At 45.4% G+C, this 18,140-nt stretch overlaps 1 protein-coding gene and 1 long non-coding RNA gene across 5 annotated transcripts in view; both read left to right on the top strand.

The window, feature by feature from the left end:
- slc25a25b (solute carrier family 25 member 25b) overlaps nucleotides 1-18,140 on the top strand; it is a 33,775-nt gene continuing 15,635 nt past the window's right edge. The window contains exon 1 of one of the 4 annotated variants that reach the window (XM_035391050.1): nucleotides 1-894. In XM_035391050.1, the coding sequence (XP_035246941.1) occupies nucleotides 559-894 (336 nt within the window). In that variant the 5' untranslated portion in view covers nucleotides 1-558. Of the gene's footprint in view, nucleotides 895-13,852; nucleotides 14,375-18,140 lie in introns of those variants that run through there. The other 3 variants (XM_035391051.1, XM_035391055.1, XM_035391052.1) reach the window with 3 other exon arrangements.
- On the top strand, nucleotides 905-1,392 carry LOC118212802. The gene is made up of 2 exons (XR_004762316.1): nucleotides 905-1,053; nucleotides 1,267-1,392. It is a non-coding gene; the product is annotated as an uncharacterized LOC118212802 (long non-coding RNA).

Here is an 18,140-nt window from a genome sequence, read left to right as displayed (position 1 = left end):
ATTTGGGCTCATTTCCTTCTTGGTCGAACCGCTGTTCAATTTACCGGCGTTTTCCAGCACGCATCATCTGTGAGTAAGAAAGGCAAATCGGAGACATTTTTGGATGTAAATCACTGGATTATAGAAACAGGAAACCTTATACTACATACGAGAGGCCAGCGGTGTCATCGGAAAGCCCTAAACGGGATCAGTCCAGACCGAATAGCCTACGTGGATAGTGGCTGTCAGCATCCAACTACCGAGAGACTGTGTGAAACGAGAGCAGTTGACTACAGTAGAAGAAACAAGGCAAGAACAATTATCTGCGATTTTGAAAATTGTTGGACTGCCCAGGAGCGTTCGAAACGGCACAGACATTGTTACGCAAATAAGAAAAAAGTTGTATAGCTCAAGGATTGAGATCAAACGTTTATGACGAGGATAGTCGGGTAAAACAAAAGTGTAGAACTGATCGCTAGCCTACTGTAGCTGGTTACGTTTTGTATGAGCGGTGTGCTGCATTTGTGCTAGCTAGCATTTAATTCATTGGTCTGACGTTTGATACATTGTTGGAACCACATGATGCAACAGCAGCGATCGTTCGTCTCCCCTCTGCTCAGTGGTGTCTTCTGTCAGTGTACCCCAGAAGATATCTCCTCGGGTTCGGACCCCGGTGGGGGAGTTGATTCCGCTTCTGTGACCCCACCTAAGTTCTGGGACTGCCCGACCGGAGCCAGAACGTGCGAATTGTCGCGTCCCTGTGGCAGCGCGCACTGCAGCGAAGCGGACCAAGAGCACAGACTCAAAGTACTTTTCCAAATCTTGGACGTCAATAAGGATGGTGGCATCTGCGTCAACGACCTGACAATCGGACTGAAAAAACTTGGCGTTCATCGCACCGAGAATGAACTCATGGTGAGTTGTCGATGTTCGTTTGGATTGGCTAAGACTGTGTTCCGACTCCTGAAGGAAATCCGTTGGTCAGCTTATCTTGAGGTATTTGCGGAGTGAAATCCTACATTCAGGGAGATTCTACTTAGCCTAGTTATATATGATTCGGCCGCATTATGATATGTGAGTATATACACCGGTGTATTATGGCAGCAACAAGTTCGTAAACCTGTTCTCGAAATATGTCATGGATGATAGAGTTCACACGTGGTTTGACAAAGCTAATATGAGCAATGTTAAACACTTCGTTCTACGCCATTGTCATTGATAGTTTCTAATTTCCGTCCTTAAATTTTAAAGCTGAAATCATAATAGATGCGTTTTTGTCTTTGTCAGGCTGCTTCCCGATGCTCCACATCTCGCGCAGCGTTATGACCATGCCACGCGCTGGTTTGCCTACTACTTGTTCAAGCATGTTATTTCATCGTAGCCTACTGTAATCATTAAAAGCCTCTGAAATCAGTTTTTTTGTTGAAGGATTAGTGTTTTTTTTATTGTGAATTATTAGTTTGGACAGAGACAGATGTATGGCAGAATCCTATTGTTGTCCGTGAGGTGGACGGGAAATGCGCCGGGAGTCTATTGCTTCCCACATTGAGTGACTGATTTAGGTTGTTGTATTTTAACCCAGTTAAACCGAAGCCTTCAGACCAATTGAACGGCTTATACGACGATAGGATATGATTTCCAGACTTAATAGTTTGTTGTGACTTTTCTTTACACTTCTTAATGTAAAGGATAAGTTCATTTAGTCCATTAATTAAAGATAACATCCCGATTGAGCATTCCTTACTTGGAGTTTCAGTGCATTTTGTTACTGCTCAGTAACATAGGCTACAATGTTACAGTTGGGAGCCTGTAACTTCAGAAAGGCTGCAGTGAGACACCAGAGAGTCATGTTAAACCCACAGGCTTCTCTTTTCACTGGACAGGGCCAGTATCACAGCAATATTCGCCAACAGAGAGGCAGTTAAGATAATTAAGTAGAGAAATGGGTGGAGTGTAAACAATACTCTGTGCAGGAACGCATTGTGAGGGCAGGAAATATTATGTCTTATTTGTTTGTAAACTACAAAGGGTAAGCAAGTTGGCGGAGATATATTGAGATCCCATAGCAGCATGTTTTCCTGTCTGTAGAATTTTGCAGTGTGAGCTGCATTTTAAAAACATCCACGTTGTGCATTTTAGTATTCGCTTAACCAGGTTGAGGCTGAAAACTGTATTAATGTTTGACACCATCAGTCTGAAAATGAATTATTCCTGCTTGTTCCCAGGTAACAGTAGCTTTGAAGGCATGAGTGGATTCAAATATAATATTATATAGCTTACGTATAGCATTTTTTAAACGCAGGGTTAAATTCACCTGCCTGTGGCTCTGCTATGTTATTAAAAATTCAGAATTATATGTCTGACAGGCCCAAGTGATGCAGTGGCTTATGTTTTTTGCTGATGGAGTTGAGAGAGGAACACAAGAGATCAAAATATGAACATAGACAAGGGTATTTTGTGCTTAATTGCAGATTGTAGCACTGTAGAGACTATTTAGGGAAAAAAAGGAAAACCTTGGTCTGCTGTTAACGCTTATTAAAGTGTTCCCTCCACGTCGGCCAAGGTTCCGTTCCGAACCTGGGCGTGTCACTGAAGACAGGAACACAAAAGAGTGTCTGATGGGGAGTCTGTTCAGGCCTCTTAGGAGTGAGAAATTCCTGCTCTCCGTGCCACTGACTCCAGGACCAGTCCATTCACTGGACATGCCACCTAGCAGAACCCCCCCCCCCCCCCCAAAAGGGGGGTTTTCATAATTACTGTTATCCAGGTAGTCATAGGGACATAAATTACATAATGGTGACAGCAGGCCTTTAAAGCCCATCTAGGCTTGTTATTTACCTAGAGATTATCCAACACTGCACAACTGGGCACCCTGTGGGTCTTTGTCTTGACTACATGTCAGTCTGTTGAGGTAACTCTCTGTGTAAAATAAAAAGAAAAAAGAAAAAAAAGAAATTATATATATATATATATATATATATATATGTGTGTGTGTGTGTGTGTGGAATTTACCTTTACTTCATTTCCAAGTACACCCCATTGTTTTGGTGACAACTTGACTTGAAAAACTTTTGAATGGCCCTTAATCCTTATTGGCTGGTACAGAGCTTAACTCAGAGGAGCTGACATTCCTTACATGGACCCACTGATGCTGAGAACTGGCTTTAATTGAACCGGACAGGTGCTCTGCGAGCGCGTGTGAGCGTATGGTCAAGTAGTTCCCGTGTCTCCGTGGGAACCACGCTTCTTCTCGGGCACCTGGTCCTGCCCCAAAGGAAACGGACAAAGGGCAGAACCAGAAATGCACGACAGAAACCAGGCAGATTACGCATGCGGAGCAGCAAACGGCGCCAGAATGTAACCAGTGACGGTGCAGTGCTCTGACAAGCTTGGCCTATTTGGCCAAGCCCTTTGCAGTTGAGTGTTAGCCAATGATCGGTTAATTAGGCAAGGTGTGAGTGTGTGTCAGGGCAGATTCCATTTAAATCCATTTTTATTCAGGAAATGAATTGAAATTCAATTCATTCATTTGAAAGTCCTCATTCGTGAATTGAATTTTAATTAATTTCTTGATTTGACAGAAATGAAACCCATGGTGCGTGTGTATGCATGCGTACGTGTTAACTGAAAATTGCGTGCAGTAGCACGATAGTGATGTGCATTTGCCTGATATAAGATAAAGGCAAGCTGGCAGTATGCAAGCTGGCAGGATGAGGTGGGGAGGGAAGTGTCTGTTAGGCAGGGGCTTTCTAACCAGCCCTCTGTCCCTCTTTACTTTCGCTTTTGTCTGCTCCATGTCCCGCTCTCTGCCAGGCCCGTGGCTGCTGCCTTTGTGGTCCGCCGTGCTCCGAATCACAACCTCCAGCTTTCAGATGCTTCTGTCCGACACTGGCGCTGTGTTTCTACTCCGAGGCCTTTTCAATGTATTTTTAAAAATCTTGGCTCCTAAAATATAGAGGCTATTCCTGGAAGGAGTGAACCTCACCAATAATTAATAAAAAAGAGGCATTTACCGTGCCTACATCAAATAGTTTGTTAAACTGCTTTAACCCTTTAGACACCAGTAAATACCTTTCAGATTACTGACTATTTTAAAAGAAACACCCATTTTCAAGCATATTCAAGGTAATATTCTGTCGTATGGTTGTAGGTTTTGATTTGTAGATGTCAGCTATGCCAGGATTGGAGTCTTGGTGAAGGAACTGGATTAGCAAGCGGACTGAGTCTGTGGGTTCGAGGGTTCGAGTGCTTAGGAACTCAAACTGTACTGTGTTTAGCGGACTAACCTCAGCAAAGTGTCCAGCTGTATAATTACATAATATGGAGACTGAATATGTTGTCTTGACTTAAATATTAATAATCACCATATTAAAGGAGAATTTCATTGTGGACTAAACGTTTCCTTGTAGAAGATTTGTCCTCCTGATGAAAATGAGCTTTCTACCTATAGTGAGTGCAGAGATATAGCCCCACACTGCTGCACATGGTCCATGCACCTGCTTTATGAAAGACTACGAAGGGCTTACAGTCCATGGAGAGGTGTCAGACAACGCCAGTCACAGGTTTCCACTCCTGCTGAATACAGATGGCGGGGCTGGTTGTTAATACTTGGCCTGGAGCCGTTGTTTGAGAGAGGGTATCGGTACTCGCTAGGAAACTAGTCACCGAAGAAAGAAAACCCAGGTTTATGTGTTCAGTTCAGTTTACTGTTTAATTAATACTAAAATGAAAATGCCACTTCACTGGTGCAAATCGCATGGGTTAAGGTAACTATGATTTGAATAACTGCAATTTATGCAGTTGATTCATGGCACAGACACGGTGCGATATTTGGTTGTCATAATAAATGCGTTAAGAGCAGAGGTTTTTATAGAATGCCAGTGGTGAGAGAGCCTGGGTGAGAGGAGACAAAGACGTTTCGCCAGGCCAGGAGAAATGCATGGTTGGCATCCATTGACGTTCCCTCCCATGAGAGCTGATAGGCTACACATATTCTCCACATCTATGCCTTTCAATAAATGATCTAACGAAATTATCTCACTTGTCTCCTCTTCATTCATTGCCTTATTTTTTTTCTTGTCTGAACAATGCAAAACAACCTGCATGACTTGTCATGGAATGAAGACAGAAGTAGCCTGCATGTATGTGGGTCTGAGAAATCAGTTTGCAGTATCACCAGTCCTGCTGCCAGTTAAAAAGTAAATGTTTTCAATGTTGGGTTTTTAGTTACTTCATGTGTGTTTACACTGTTTACAGAGTTTGGGTCAGTTACCTCCATTTGCTTTGTCATTCTACCGCAACCAATAAGTGTTTTCAGTAAACAGTTTATCAAGTCTCTTGTGTTTTTTTTTTTAAAGCACATGGTTATGATGCTTGTGTTTTAAGAAGAACAACACAGAGACTCGACACACTGTTTACTGAAAACATTTTAGTGCGTACTTGCGGTAGAATGACAGGACAAATGGCTTCCTTGTGCTCAAACTGACCAGGAGATCATGAAAGCTCAATGCTAGATTTTAGAATTTTTATCATTTAGCCTATGTTCATTTTTTTCATGGGAAAACTACCCAGGACACATTGGGGCATAATCTGCAGCAGAGGTGTCCAAAGAGGTGTCCAACAAAAACCTGCACCCACATTGGTCCTTTTCAGATAAGGCTGGACTCTTCTGCTTTAGAGTATACAAAGACATAAATTGTACTGAGTAGGAGCAACACAGATTTTTGTTTTATCGATCAAAGCTGTGACAATCTAATCCTTTCCTCTCGCATTTGATGCGAACCCCTCGATCGACCCCTATAGTTAGGGCTCTAACATGGCTTGTACTGTTTTTGCTGTAAAGACTGAGTGACACAGCAGCTGCAGCTGGTTTGGAGTGAACTCCTTCTCTGGTATTTGCATGGTGAGCCATGTATGTATTTGCTCAGGGAAAATTTAGCAAATACTGTTGGTTGTAATATTTGAATAAAATCCTGCAGTTTTAAAACTGATTGCATGGAAGGAAGGAGGTGGAGAGGAGGAAAAAGTGGAATAGAAGTTATTTGGTTAGTTGGTGGTTCAGTTGAATTTTCAGTTTATTGCTCAGTCTTTGGGTCAGTGGATGGGTCAGCTGATTGGTCAGTTGTTGGATGAAACATTAGGTCAGCTGATTGGTCAGTTGTTGGATGAAACATTAGGTCAGCTGTTTGGTCAGTTGTTGGATGAAACATTAGGTCAGCTGATTGGTCAGTTGTTGGATGAAACATTAGGTCAGCTGTTTGGTCAGTTGTTGGATGAAACATTAGGTCAGCTGATTGGTCAGTTGTTGGATGAAACATTAGGTCAGCTGTTTGGTCAGTTGTTGGATGGAACATTAGGTAAGCTGTTTGGTCAGTTGTTGGATGAAACATTAGGTCAGCTGATTGGTCAGTTGTTGGATGAAACATTAGGTCAGCTGTTTGGTCAGTTGTTGGATGAAACATTAGGTCAGCTGTTTGGTCAGTTGTTGGATGAAACATTAGGTCAGCTGTTTGGTCAGTTGTTGGATGAAACATTAGGTCAGCTGATTGGTCAGTTGTTGGATGAAACATTAGGTCAGCTGTTTGGTCAGTTGTTGAAAGTGCACATGCCTGAGGATGTCATTTGGCTGAAGTGGTTTATTGTTGTGTTCAATATCCAACTCTGATTGCTGATGGGAATAGACCAATCAGATGACTGTGTTTGTAGGTTACACCCCCCCCCCCCCACCATGTTAAATGTCCTAATGTGGTGAATGAGTATTAGCTGCTCCAGAAATTAGATTCATACTCCCAAAGCTACAAGCATAGCCTGTCTCAGATCTCCGTGGGGACAAGTGTTAGAGTTATGTATGTATTTCTTTAATATGTTTGTTGTGTGATCAGTGTTCCCTTTAGAACCTGTTCCAATTGTCTTGCTGATATCGAACTCTTGATGGCTAAAAACTCTCCAGTTAAATTAGCCTAGCAGGTTTCTCTAATGGCCTTGGGCCACTGTCCTGCTATGTTAACCCTCATGCCAAAACATTGTGTTATTTTTGCCGCTTAGAACCCTAGCCAAAAGCAAGCCCTTTCTGTCATTTTACAACCTGGAAATAGTCATCTGTGTCTTCAGTTGCCTTCATCTCATCTTTCCTCGACTGTCGTAATTCCCTGTATCTAGGTCAGTCAAACCTTTCCCACCTGCAGTTAGTACTAATGCTGCAGTAAAGTGTTTAATGAAAAACAGAGACCTATTCTTGCTTACCTGCACGGGCTCCCTGTTAGTTTGAGAATGGATTTGTAAGGTTTTGCTGTTTTTTTTTTTTAAGCACTTAATGATTTGACCCCTTCCTATATTTCTGATCTACTTCACCACTGTTCCACACCAAGGACACTGATGTCCTCCAGCCAATTGCTGCTCTTTGTTCCTTGGTGTTGGTTAAAGCTGAAGGGTGACAGGGCCTTTGCTGTGTCCACCTCAAGCCTTTGAAACAGGTTGCCACTTTTGATTTTATCTGTAGCCTGTGTCAACACTTTTAAATCTCATTTCAAATCCCTTCTGTTTTCTCTTGCTTTTAAGGCCACATCAGGTCTGTCCCTGTTCTATGTAGGCCTATTATTGCCTCTGTTTGCCTATGTTCTGTTTTTAAAAATTAATCCTCCACCTTGTACACTCTTGTATTTATTAATTTTACAGTACTTTGATTGATGGTAGTCATTTTAAACGTGCTTTAGAAATAAATTGACTTGACCATCGCTGGATGTGTTTCTGTCCGAGGTCACTGGTGCCGATTTGGGTTCTGTATGCCCAGGCCCCTCCCCCTCGGTTTCAGCTGATGTCTGCAGCCTAGAATGTTCTGTCTGTCTGATTGAACAGGAAGGGGAGGCCCTGGAATGTTGCCTTCTCGCTGGCCAACAGCAGTGTTGCCCTGGGGAACGTGCTGGCGGGGGCATGGTGGACTAACCAAGGGTGTCTGTGTTCAGTATCAGAGCATAATATTTTAGGCCTTGCAGGTGGTACTGCGTGTGTGTGTGTGTGTGTGTGTATACATGCATGTGAGTGTGGGTGTGTAGTTTTGTTGCTTTTGTTGCTTAATTAAAATTTTGCACCCTTAACCGGTACTGTATCTCTCCTGTGAGAGGCGCTGTTTTCTATGCAGAGGTCCAAACTCACAGATAGAAGGAGACCCCCAGGGTAACAGGAATTAATATTTTGTGTGTATTTTTGGGTAAATGTGCATGTGTGAAGCTGGTCACATGAAGGTTTTGTGTTATTCAGGGGGGTATTTAAAGAGCAATACCCCCCTACGTACACCATGCAGGGTCATGCAGAGCGAGCCCGTCTCATGAAACGGAGTGAGAAGGGCGACACTGCCGACCTCTGACCTCTGGCTACGTCAGCGCTCACTCCTCATGTGTTTGTCATCGGACACCAGCCCCGCATGAGCTCAGCGGCGCTGGAAATACGCCTGGGCTGGCGTTCCCTCCTGGACCGCGCCCGTCCACCTATTTCACTCTTAAATTACGCGGTCGGAGCGCGCAGGCGCACGGCGGTTTTGGTAATGCCTTCCACCGGGGCCGCGAAGGCCGAGACGGAAACCCGACGCTCGCCGGGGTCGTGCCCCGCCATGTGACCCGCCGCTATTTGCATCGCCAGCAGATTTGCGTCTGAGGCATTAGCAGGTGACACACCGCAATCAAATCGTTTCCTTAAAAGGAGAATGCACTTTGTGTGAGCTTCTCACACAATTAATAGGGTTTATTCTGATATAATATATTCTTATTTTCTTGCCTTCGCAACTTGAAAAATACTATACTGCAAAAAACAATAAGGCAATCTTGACAAATATGTTAGACTTATATTTAGAGACTTAAATTCTTACTTCTATTACTTTTTTGCTAAATAAGACAAAAAGATTTGCAAATGGACGGAGACGATTTCTCTTATCAAGCAATAAAACAAACTAATATTTTCTACTTGAGAGAAAAAATATATAGATTTAAGTCTCACTACAAAACTAAAGCACTTAAAACTTTTTTGCATCGTTGGGAAAACCCACCATCAGGTCCCTGAAAAACGTTTTGGTGCTACCTGGCGATGCGTGACAAGAAAGCCTTAAAAATAAGTTCAGTTTTGCGAATAATATGTAAACGTTGCTGATGATGATTGGTCTCGGTCACGTCGGCTGGTGGCGGGAGCACGCGCACCTGGGCTGCGTTCCCTGATCAGCCCAGGTGCTTAAAGGTGTGTTCCGCTCCACGATTTGGGGCCGAGAGCGGGAGCTCACTCCGAGAGAGCGTCTCTTTATTTAGTTTTTGCTTGCCCGTCTGTCTGAGCACGAGAAAGAAGTGAAACGGCTGCTGAAAAGCATTGGAGCTGGCAGCTGAAAAGTTGGCCAGCTACGAGCGGCGGGCTGAAATGCTGTCGCTCAGGTTTGCTTTCTTTTGTCTTTGTTATGTTAGTTTGTTGTTTTAGTTTATTGTTTTCGCCCGGAACCCATGAGGCGGGGAAGGGCGAAGCCGTATGGTAATTTGATTTTGTCGTGGTGTGGATGTGCTTTCTCTCTCAGTCACACACAATCAGTCAATTTCAGAATCTGTCAGCCTCAGACGTGAATGTAAATCGAAGTATTTGCCTTGCAAAAAATATTGAAATGGAATGCACTTACTCACTCCTGCTCCCTACTCCTACCCCTACTCTCTGCTCCCACCTCTTACCCCCTAATCCTGCTCCCTAACCCTAACCCTGCCCCTGTGCCCAGGCACACAGATCTCACTTTGTGTGTGTGTGTGTGTGTGGTGTGTAGGTGAGTGTGTGTGTGTGTGTGTGTGTGTGTGTGTGTGTGTGGTGTGTAGGTGAGTGATCCCTCTCTCAGCTCAGTGAATGGATTACCACAGGCGCACTCGGGCGGATGTCAGTACTGACCACACGCTGAGCTATTTTCATTCAGTTTGACGTCCAATCCTGAAACAGACTCCACACCGCCCAGCTAATGGTATTATTCTGCTATAGACAAGGTTAGCTTGACCCCCTCCCCACACACACACACACACACACACTCGCCCACACGCACGCACGCACACACACACACGCATATACACCTGCAGATGTACAGTACATTCAAACTGAAACGTCACATACACTCACATTTATTTATATATATGTATGTATAAACTGAAACACTCACACATTCACATATACACACACACCCTCTCAAGCCCAGAGACAGTGACGTACAGACAGTTGTTGGCAGTCAGGTGGGTGGGTGGGGTGTGTTCAAGCTAATTGCTCTGCTGCTTCTTCGTTCATTTTGTCATATAATTTAAACCTCATTGCGCATCGACTGAGTGGCTGGCTGTATCCTGGTGTCCTCAGAGCATGTGACTAAACAGGATATTTGCTGACGCAGTTAGCGGCGAGCTCAGTTACAGTGCTGGTGCCCTGCTGCAAACTCTTGGTTACAGGCCCAGTTTTTTTGGTCATCCCCTACCACTTAGTAAGAATGAAAGTTTACGCTAGTCTTATATTCATTTCTAACTACTATGTATAGAATGTTTGGGGAAAAAATATTTTTGCTTAATTTCGTTCTTAACTTTAAGAACAGATCAGCATTAAGGTTACAGTGAATTTAACCCTCAGTCAGAGCCCTGCAAAACACAAAGATTGGCCCATTTATCACTGGTTCAGATAAAAAGAGAAATGAAAAAATAACTTGTATATATGACACTTGCATGATTTTTTAATTGGATGTAATCCTACCCTAAAAGATAATTTGCTGTGAATTATAAAATGGGTAACCCAAAGGTATTTTTTTTTTTAAACCCTTGGTGTTGCTTTTTTTAGAAACATTTTGAAAGGACAAGCTGCAGGAAATCCCATTAACAGCACAGTAATCTACTTTCATCTGCCATAGCACTCAGGAAAGGCGCAGCGCCCTGTTTCACCAGCAGGGGGAAACCCACCGTTCAAGATCTAAGTTTGTGACGACACCTCCATTCATTCATTCACTCCTGCTTACACTGACTCTGCAGGCCACACAGACCTGCTGTACAGATGCATGTTTAGGCTATTAGGCTAAGATTGATTGCAAAGCCTGAACCGCTCGGCTTACACGGCCTCTGGTCTCATGGAGTGTGTGTGTGTGTGTGTGTGTGTGTGTGTGTGTGTGTGTGTGTGTGTGTGTGTGTGTGTGTGTGTGTGTGTGTGTGTTGTGCGTGCCGTTTTCTGTGGCTGTAGAGTAATGGTCTGTAATTGCTGTTGGGTCGGGGGAAGTGGAGGGGGTAAGGTCAGGAGTATGGGCTGAACTGCACATTGGATAAAATGGACAAGCTGCAAGTGGAATATTTTATTGTAACTTTTGACCGATAAAGCGCTGTATTTCACTGTGAACATTTTAGACATATTGCAATAATGTATCTTAGATTGACACCCAGAGATTTGGGGTGAGGGGTGAGAGGGGGCCTGACCTGCCAGGGTTCATAAAGGTGCACATCACATTTACATTTTACATTACATTTATTTGGCAGACGTTTTATCCAAAGCGACGTACAAAAAGTGTATTTCATGGTCATAGACAACTACTAAACACAGGTTCAGTAAGATACAATACTTATTTTGTACAGCTATTTCTAGCCAAGAACACAGTTTAGTTCACACGGTGAACACTATTCAGACCTAACCTCTGCAAAGCCAACTAGGCAGAAGAATAAGCTACAGTATTAGGACAAATACAAATTACCATCACCAGGAAGCTACTGCAGAATGCTGCCATGAGATCTTCATGGGGCAGACATGCCAAGAGGAGCTGATAGCTCTGGAGAAAGAACAGAGATTCGAACACTTTCAATAAAATTATTTTAGAATCTTTATTTCTTTTCTCTCTTTGCCGTTTTCTCTCTTTTTCTTTTCTGCTCTCAGAAATGCAAAGCTCCACCCCCTTTTCCACCCCATTCACAGAGAGCCTGCGTAACCATAGTAACCCTGTGTAACCGTGCGTAACCTCGGCTCGATCCGTGATGCTGCGTATGCAGAAAGTCGGTCCTCGAGTTTTCACCGCATTCTCGCTGCTGATTGGACAATGGGCTTCACACATGCTCAGTGTGCACCACTCAGAGGCAGATCTAGGGTGACATGAACAGCTTGGTTAGAATCCTTTTAAACGGCTGGGTATGTTACTGGAGGAGTTTGCTAAAATAATACAGGAGGCTCCTTCATCAAGGATGCAAACAGTTAGCAACCAGTTAGCAATCAAACCTGGAGCCTCCGAGGCACAAGCCTGAGTGTTACAGCGCACCGCCTCCATGTTCTGTAGCTCCGCCCCTCCAGTCATCGGGGGCCCATTGCTGTCAGAGTGTGTCAGAGTGTCCTTCAGCAAGGCACCTAACCCCCATTGCTCCCAGTGAGCTGGTTTGTGCCTTGCATGACTGCCTTGATCGCTGTTTGTGTGCGAGTGTGAGTGTGTGTGAATGGGTGAATGAGAGGCATTCATTGTGAAGCGCTTTGTGCAGTTGTTGCTGGGAAATACGCTATATAAATGACGTCCATTTACTATTTATAAATTCAGTCCATTTACTTTACCGTTACAAGAGTAGAGGCATTTTCTTCTAAACTGTGAGAAAGCAAAAGTTCAGGTGTCACACCATGAATCCAGGCCAGGGGGGAACTGTCTGGTTCCAGACACTTCAGACTGAATAAGAATTTGTTTCTGTAAGTTTCACTTTATTTGTCCTGGGTGGGGTCAGCTTTAGAGTTGCTGACTCATTTTTCCAACCTCATGCTTGTGCGTATTTATCAGTCGGTGTTGTGATAAGTGTACTGTGTCTTCTTAATTTGCTTTCTAAGCATATTTTCCAACTGAAGCAATGAAGATATTGATTGATTCATTGATTGATTGGTGGAAATCTGTCACATAATTGTGCAGTGAATAGCCCTGCGAGCGAAGCAGCTGAGCCCCCGTAAGTACTGCTTTCAGGGGCCTGGAATGGATGGAATGGAGGGATGAGTGAGTCACCGAGGGGGTGTGTGTGTCTGAGGTGGGCTTTCCTATCTGCGAAAAAGAATGCTGCGAGAGAGGGTGCTTAAGGGGGCCGTACAGCGAGGCTCACACACACACACACGCACACGCACTCACACTCACACACACACACACACACACACACAAACACACACACACGCTCTCGCTCTCCTGTGCAGCAGTGGGGTTGCCACGGCAATGCAGACAGGATGATGGAATGGCTGGGAAGCCTCTGCATCAGCAGATTTCCCAGAGAGAGAGAGAGAGAACGCATCCTTCTTCTGCCCACCCCCACACTCTCTTCAGTTTGGCAAGCAGTCAATCAGCTGGTGGGCTTCTTTTCTACTGTGCCCGGATTGGCTGAGGAGCCGGGTGCCTTGTCAGTAAGAGGCGCCGTGATTGGCCGGGGCTCAGCTGCAGTGAGGCTGCAGGTTTGGGGAGCCGGTTTTCATTGCATCACTCGGTGCTGCACCGTCACCAGCCAGCCTCGGGACTGCCGCGTCTCCCTGCCACCGAACCGGTCACCTCGGGACACGGCACGCCGACCGGCCGGCACCGGAACGTCCTCGCGCTACGGACGGAGGGACGTCCCTCCCTCTCCTACGCTTCCACCAGAATCATCTTTCCTTTCTCTCTCTCTCTCCCTCTTCGTCTTTTTTTTACTAGTTTGTGTAAAACTCAGCCCGGAGGTCTTCGCGGAAGCCAGCGGAAGTTCTGGCAGGAATGAGCGCTCCTCTCCAGCCGTAGCGGCGCTGCGCTAGCGCCTTGCGTGACGGACGCTAGCCGCCCACACGCGCGTGAGGACACACGCCGGCCTTGCGACGAGAGGCGGAGCGGGACTGCGGGGTGACCGGGTGCTGCCGGTTGGGGGGTGGGGGGGTAACGTGAACCCGGGCCTGCGGGACTGGTGTTGGCCGGGTGCCAGGAAGAGTGGGGAGATTCGGAGAGTAGTTAACTGTAGGCCTGTCCTCACTTGCCTTCTGACCTCACCTGACCTGTGTGTGTGCGTGTGTGTGTGTAAGCGTGTATATAAGCGTGTGTGTGTTTCTCTGCGTGTGTGTGTGTGTGTGTGTGTCATGCGTATGAGCTTGCTTGCAGGTGTATGAGTGTGAGGCAGTCGGGAAGGTGGGAGTTGCGTGCCGCAGGGTCCAAGCTGCTTGCAGGATCAGGGGAAGTGCATTGTGGGAGAGGATGTTGCAGGGTCTCTGGGAGTCGCTGTCCCGTTGGATTGGGGGACGGGACATGGTGGGGTGCCAGCCAGGAGCAGAGGCTGAGGGGGGTGACAGAAACTCTGGGAATGTGGAGGAGGAGAGGCCCGGATCTGGGGGGAGCGAGGAAGAGCGCACCGGGGCCAAGAGAACCACTGTGCTCATCATGGTGGCGCCCCCACAAGGCCTCCAACAGGTACTGCAGCCTGCACCGGACCAGAGCCCACACTGAGCGTACATATACATACACATATGTGCATATGTTTGCACAATGCATATATGTGCGCATATACAAACACACATGTAAATATATACCAGATATGTAGATGTATATACACAAATACAGACTTTGTGAATGTATAGGCTATATGTGTGTATTTAAATAAGTTGTTCTGGTGCACTTGTCCATTGTTCTCTGGCATTATTGGGGTCTCTGGACAAGAGCGACTGTTAAAATAATCATTCAATAGGTACAATACACACACACACACACCGCACACACACACACACACACTTTCATACACTGACACATAGGGATATTCTGTATGAGTGCATGATAGACTGTAGAGCAGAGGTTGTGTTGTGTGTGCGTGTGGTGAGGCATGTAACATTAGGCTAAATGACTTCCTGACTCATTGAGAGAGATCTGGAGAAAGCTCTCTGGCTGTGTGAGTAAGAGCAGTTGAGCTGTGCTGTAGGGAGGCTTCTCAGGAACCTCTCCCCAGAGAATGAGCCTGTTCCTCCCTCTCATTCTCTGAACGCCATCGCTTTCCAAATTTTCAACAGCTGAAGTGATTCTCGTTAGCATGTCCTGACTGTGCTGGTGGCCTCTTCAGGAAACACACCTCACTCCTGAGGACTGATTTCTCTGGCCTATCAGGACATCATACTGATCAGCAGGGATGTAGGTTTACATTATGCAGTGGTATATTACAGTGTTATACTGCAGTGTTGAAGAGCAGGACACAGATGTAAGGAAGCAGCTGAGGGGAGTTTACTTAGAATGCTGTCTTTCCCTGCATTTGACACATTTTAGCCCCTGTGTCTCTGTGATCTCTGCCGGGGGGGGGGGGGGGGGGGAGGACGAGGGGACGAGGGGGACGAGACGTTCCCATGCCGGAATGTTCCAGGGGCTGAACGCTGAGAGCTCCTGGGTGGGAGGTGGTACAGGAGGGAGGTTTTGATGCCTTGTGATGTGTGCCGATAAAATCCAGATCCAGATACATTTGGACGACTGTCAGGTTCAAGGCTGCGGTTGGGGAGGGGGGGGTGGGGGGGGTCATGTGGTCGTGGTTTTAGCGTGTTTCTGTCCAGCTTTGAGCTTGGTTCTGATGCTGAGGGCCTTCTGTAAGAAGACCCTGGTTTTATTGGGCATTCTGGCCTGGTAAAAGGACTGCATGTGTGTTTATCCAGCTAGGGCATTACATCATCATGACCCTGATCCGATTGCTTTTCCATATCTCTTTGTACCTCTGTTGGGATTTTCTTACCTGTTCCCATCTGCCAAATGCCTAAATTGTAAACTGTAAATTGAAGGAGCAGATACAAGCTCTGTTTGCCTCATTACAAATGGCCCCTGACCCACAAATGACCCCTGACCCACAGGGTCATTATTTCAGCAGGTCTCTCACACCACATGACAGAACAGCTGGAGAGAGAGACAGAGACAGAGACAGAGAGGGAGATATCCACCATCTCTGGATCAGGGTGAATACCATAAACTAAAATAACAAAGAGAAAATAAACCAAACAAAATTGAACTTTTTCAGCTTTTTGCTTGTCAGCTTGGCCTTGTATTGCCCTTCTTGCTCTCCTTCTCTCGGTCTTCTGTAGATCCCAGTCTCAGCCTCTGACTGTGGAAAGAAGCACTTAATCAGACCAACAGACTAATGGTTTACCAATAGTAATACTCTATGGGCGTGCCCTGATTGAAGACATGCCCAGCACATTCCAACAATTACCTCATGCTACCCACCCCCCAATTTGTTACGATCTTGACTTAAAAAAGTAACTCTCTTTAATTAGCATTTCTAATTGGGATTTCAGATTCCTCCTCTACCAGACTCAGCCTGACCACAAGGTCATTGAAGCCAAAGATGGTGGAAGGTATAACAAGATACGAATGTTACAATGCAAGTCGATGGAAAATGGCGTCGGCAAATTGTAGTTTGCTCGTAGTCCGTAGTCGTAGAGATGCGTTGAGAATGTTTACATGAACATTCTGGCAGCGTGCAGCCATTCAGTGGGACAGTGAGCTTGGGTCTGTTCACTGAGTGAGCAGAGTCCCATGTAAAGGCTGGATGACTCGACCCTAATGAATGGGTCCTGCACCCATTACCTCATGGCTGTTGGCCAGTGGGGCATCCGATACTCAGCCATCCATGTAGCAGGCTATTCCGCTCTTTTACCTGAGAGGTGTGTGTGTGTGTGTGTTGTTGTTGTTGTTAAGATCTAATAAGATTTTAATAAGGTGTTGTTCGCAGCTTTGGTACAGAATTAGTTCCAGGCCAAAGTGTTCTTGACGGCAAACGTGTGAAACTCTCTTTCCTCCGTCTCCCTGACAGGCAAGGAACGTTCTGTCACAGCAGAATAATCACCAGGCAAACGATACTAAAAGGCCTCCTCCGCTCTCTCTCTCTCTCTCTCCTCTCTCCCTGCAGAGGCACCAGCCCAATTTGCACCTGTTGTTATTGTGGGATTTGTGTGTGTTCTCATGGAACAAGAGAGAAGGGGAAAGTTGGCGCCGTGCCAGAGCACTGTTTCCTGAACCTTTGGCGTGGCACCTGTGGTCCCTGCAGTGATGCAGTTGCTAAGCAATGGCCAGTGAGCTTGAGAGAGGTGACGTGTAACTGTAGGTAGATGCGTTATTGGTTATGTGGTGAATTACACTTGAACAAGACATGAAGGCCTTACAGAAAGTGTACATACGCACTCCTTCTAGAGCATGGGTGTTCAGTCCTATCTGAAAAGGGCCCGTGTGGGTGTAGGTTTTGGCCCAGCACTACGACACCTGATTAGACTAATTGCCTAACCGTGGTCTCCAATCAAGACCTTGATAAATAGAACCAGGTGTTGTAGCACTTGGCTAAAACAAAAACCTGCAGCCACACCAGCCCTTTTTGGATAAGACTGGACATCCCTGTTCTAGAGGATGTGTGTGTGTTAAGTGTTACAGATTATGTGAACTTGTGACCCTCAACCTATTCTGTAAATATTACCTGTCACCTCCTTAAATCCTGCAGTTCGGACAAAAACTGAGCTAGGTTGCTCTCTCTCTCGCACGTGCACACACACGCACAAACACATACATACACACACTCACATGCAGTGTCGCTGTTAGGCTGCGTGTCCCTGGTCAGTGAAAGATCGTTCTTGTTATTGTTATTGCGGCTGGTCTTGTTTGCTCAGATTAGTGGTATGGGTGCACTCTGTGGAACAGTGCCATTTCAGGTCTGTTACTGATAAGTCCCATCTGGCTCAGCTCTTGCGACCAAGGGCAGCAGATTGGAGCTCTCGACTTTGGATCTGTGGGTTGTGGGTTCACAGCCCAGGTAGAGTGCAACCGTGGCAACAAGATGTTTTACCTTGTTGCTGTGACGTTGGAGCCACAAAGTAAAACCTTACCTACTTTTCTTATAAATGCCATGCTGCATTTAACAGAGAAATTAGTCTTATATTTACAAACTAATTGTAGGAGACTTTGTGGTATTTTATTGAATTTTAATTCATTCAGTTTAATTTTGTGTTTCATATTTTGACGAATACATTTTGCTTTGAAAGGACACTTTTCAAAAGACACGGCAGTAAAGAAAATATTGCTTGCAAGATGTATTAAAAAGTCAGTGGCAACTGAAAAATGAAAAGGAAACAAATCTACAGATGAAATTTAGGAAAACTCTTCTGTCTGTCTGAAAAACCCAAGTTATCCATAGTGACAAGAGATGTGCTATGGGGAGGAAAAT

Source organism: Anguilla anguilla, chromosome 14 (assembly GCF_013347855.1).
Source record: "Anguilla anguilla isolate fAngAng1 chromosome 14, fAngAng1.pri, whole genome shotgun sequence".
Taxonomy (NCBI): Eukaryota; Metazoa; Chordata; class Actinopteri; order Anguilliformes; family Anguillidae; genus Anguilla; species Anguilla anguilla.
Note: the sequence above shows the minus strand (reverse complement) of the source record. Positions and strands in the feature narration are given on the sequence as shown.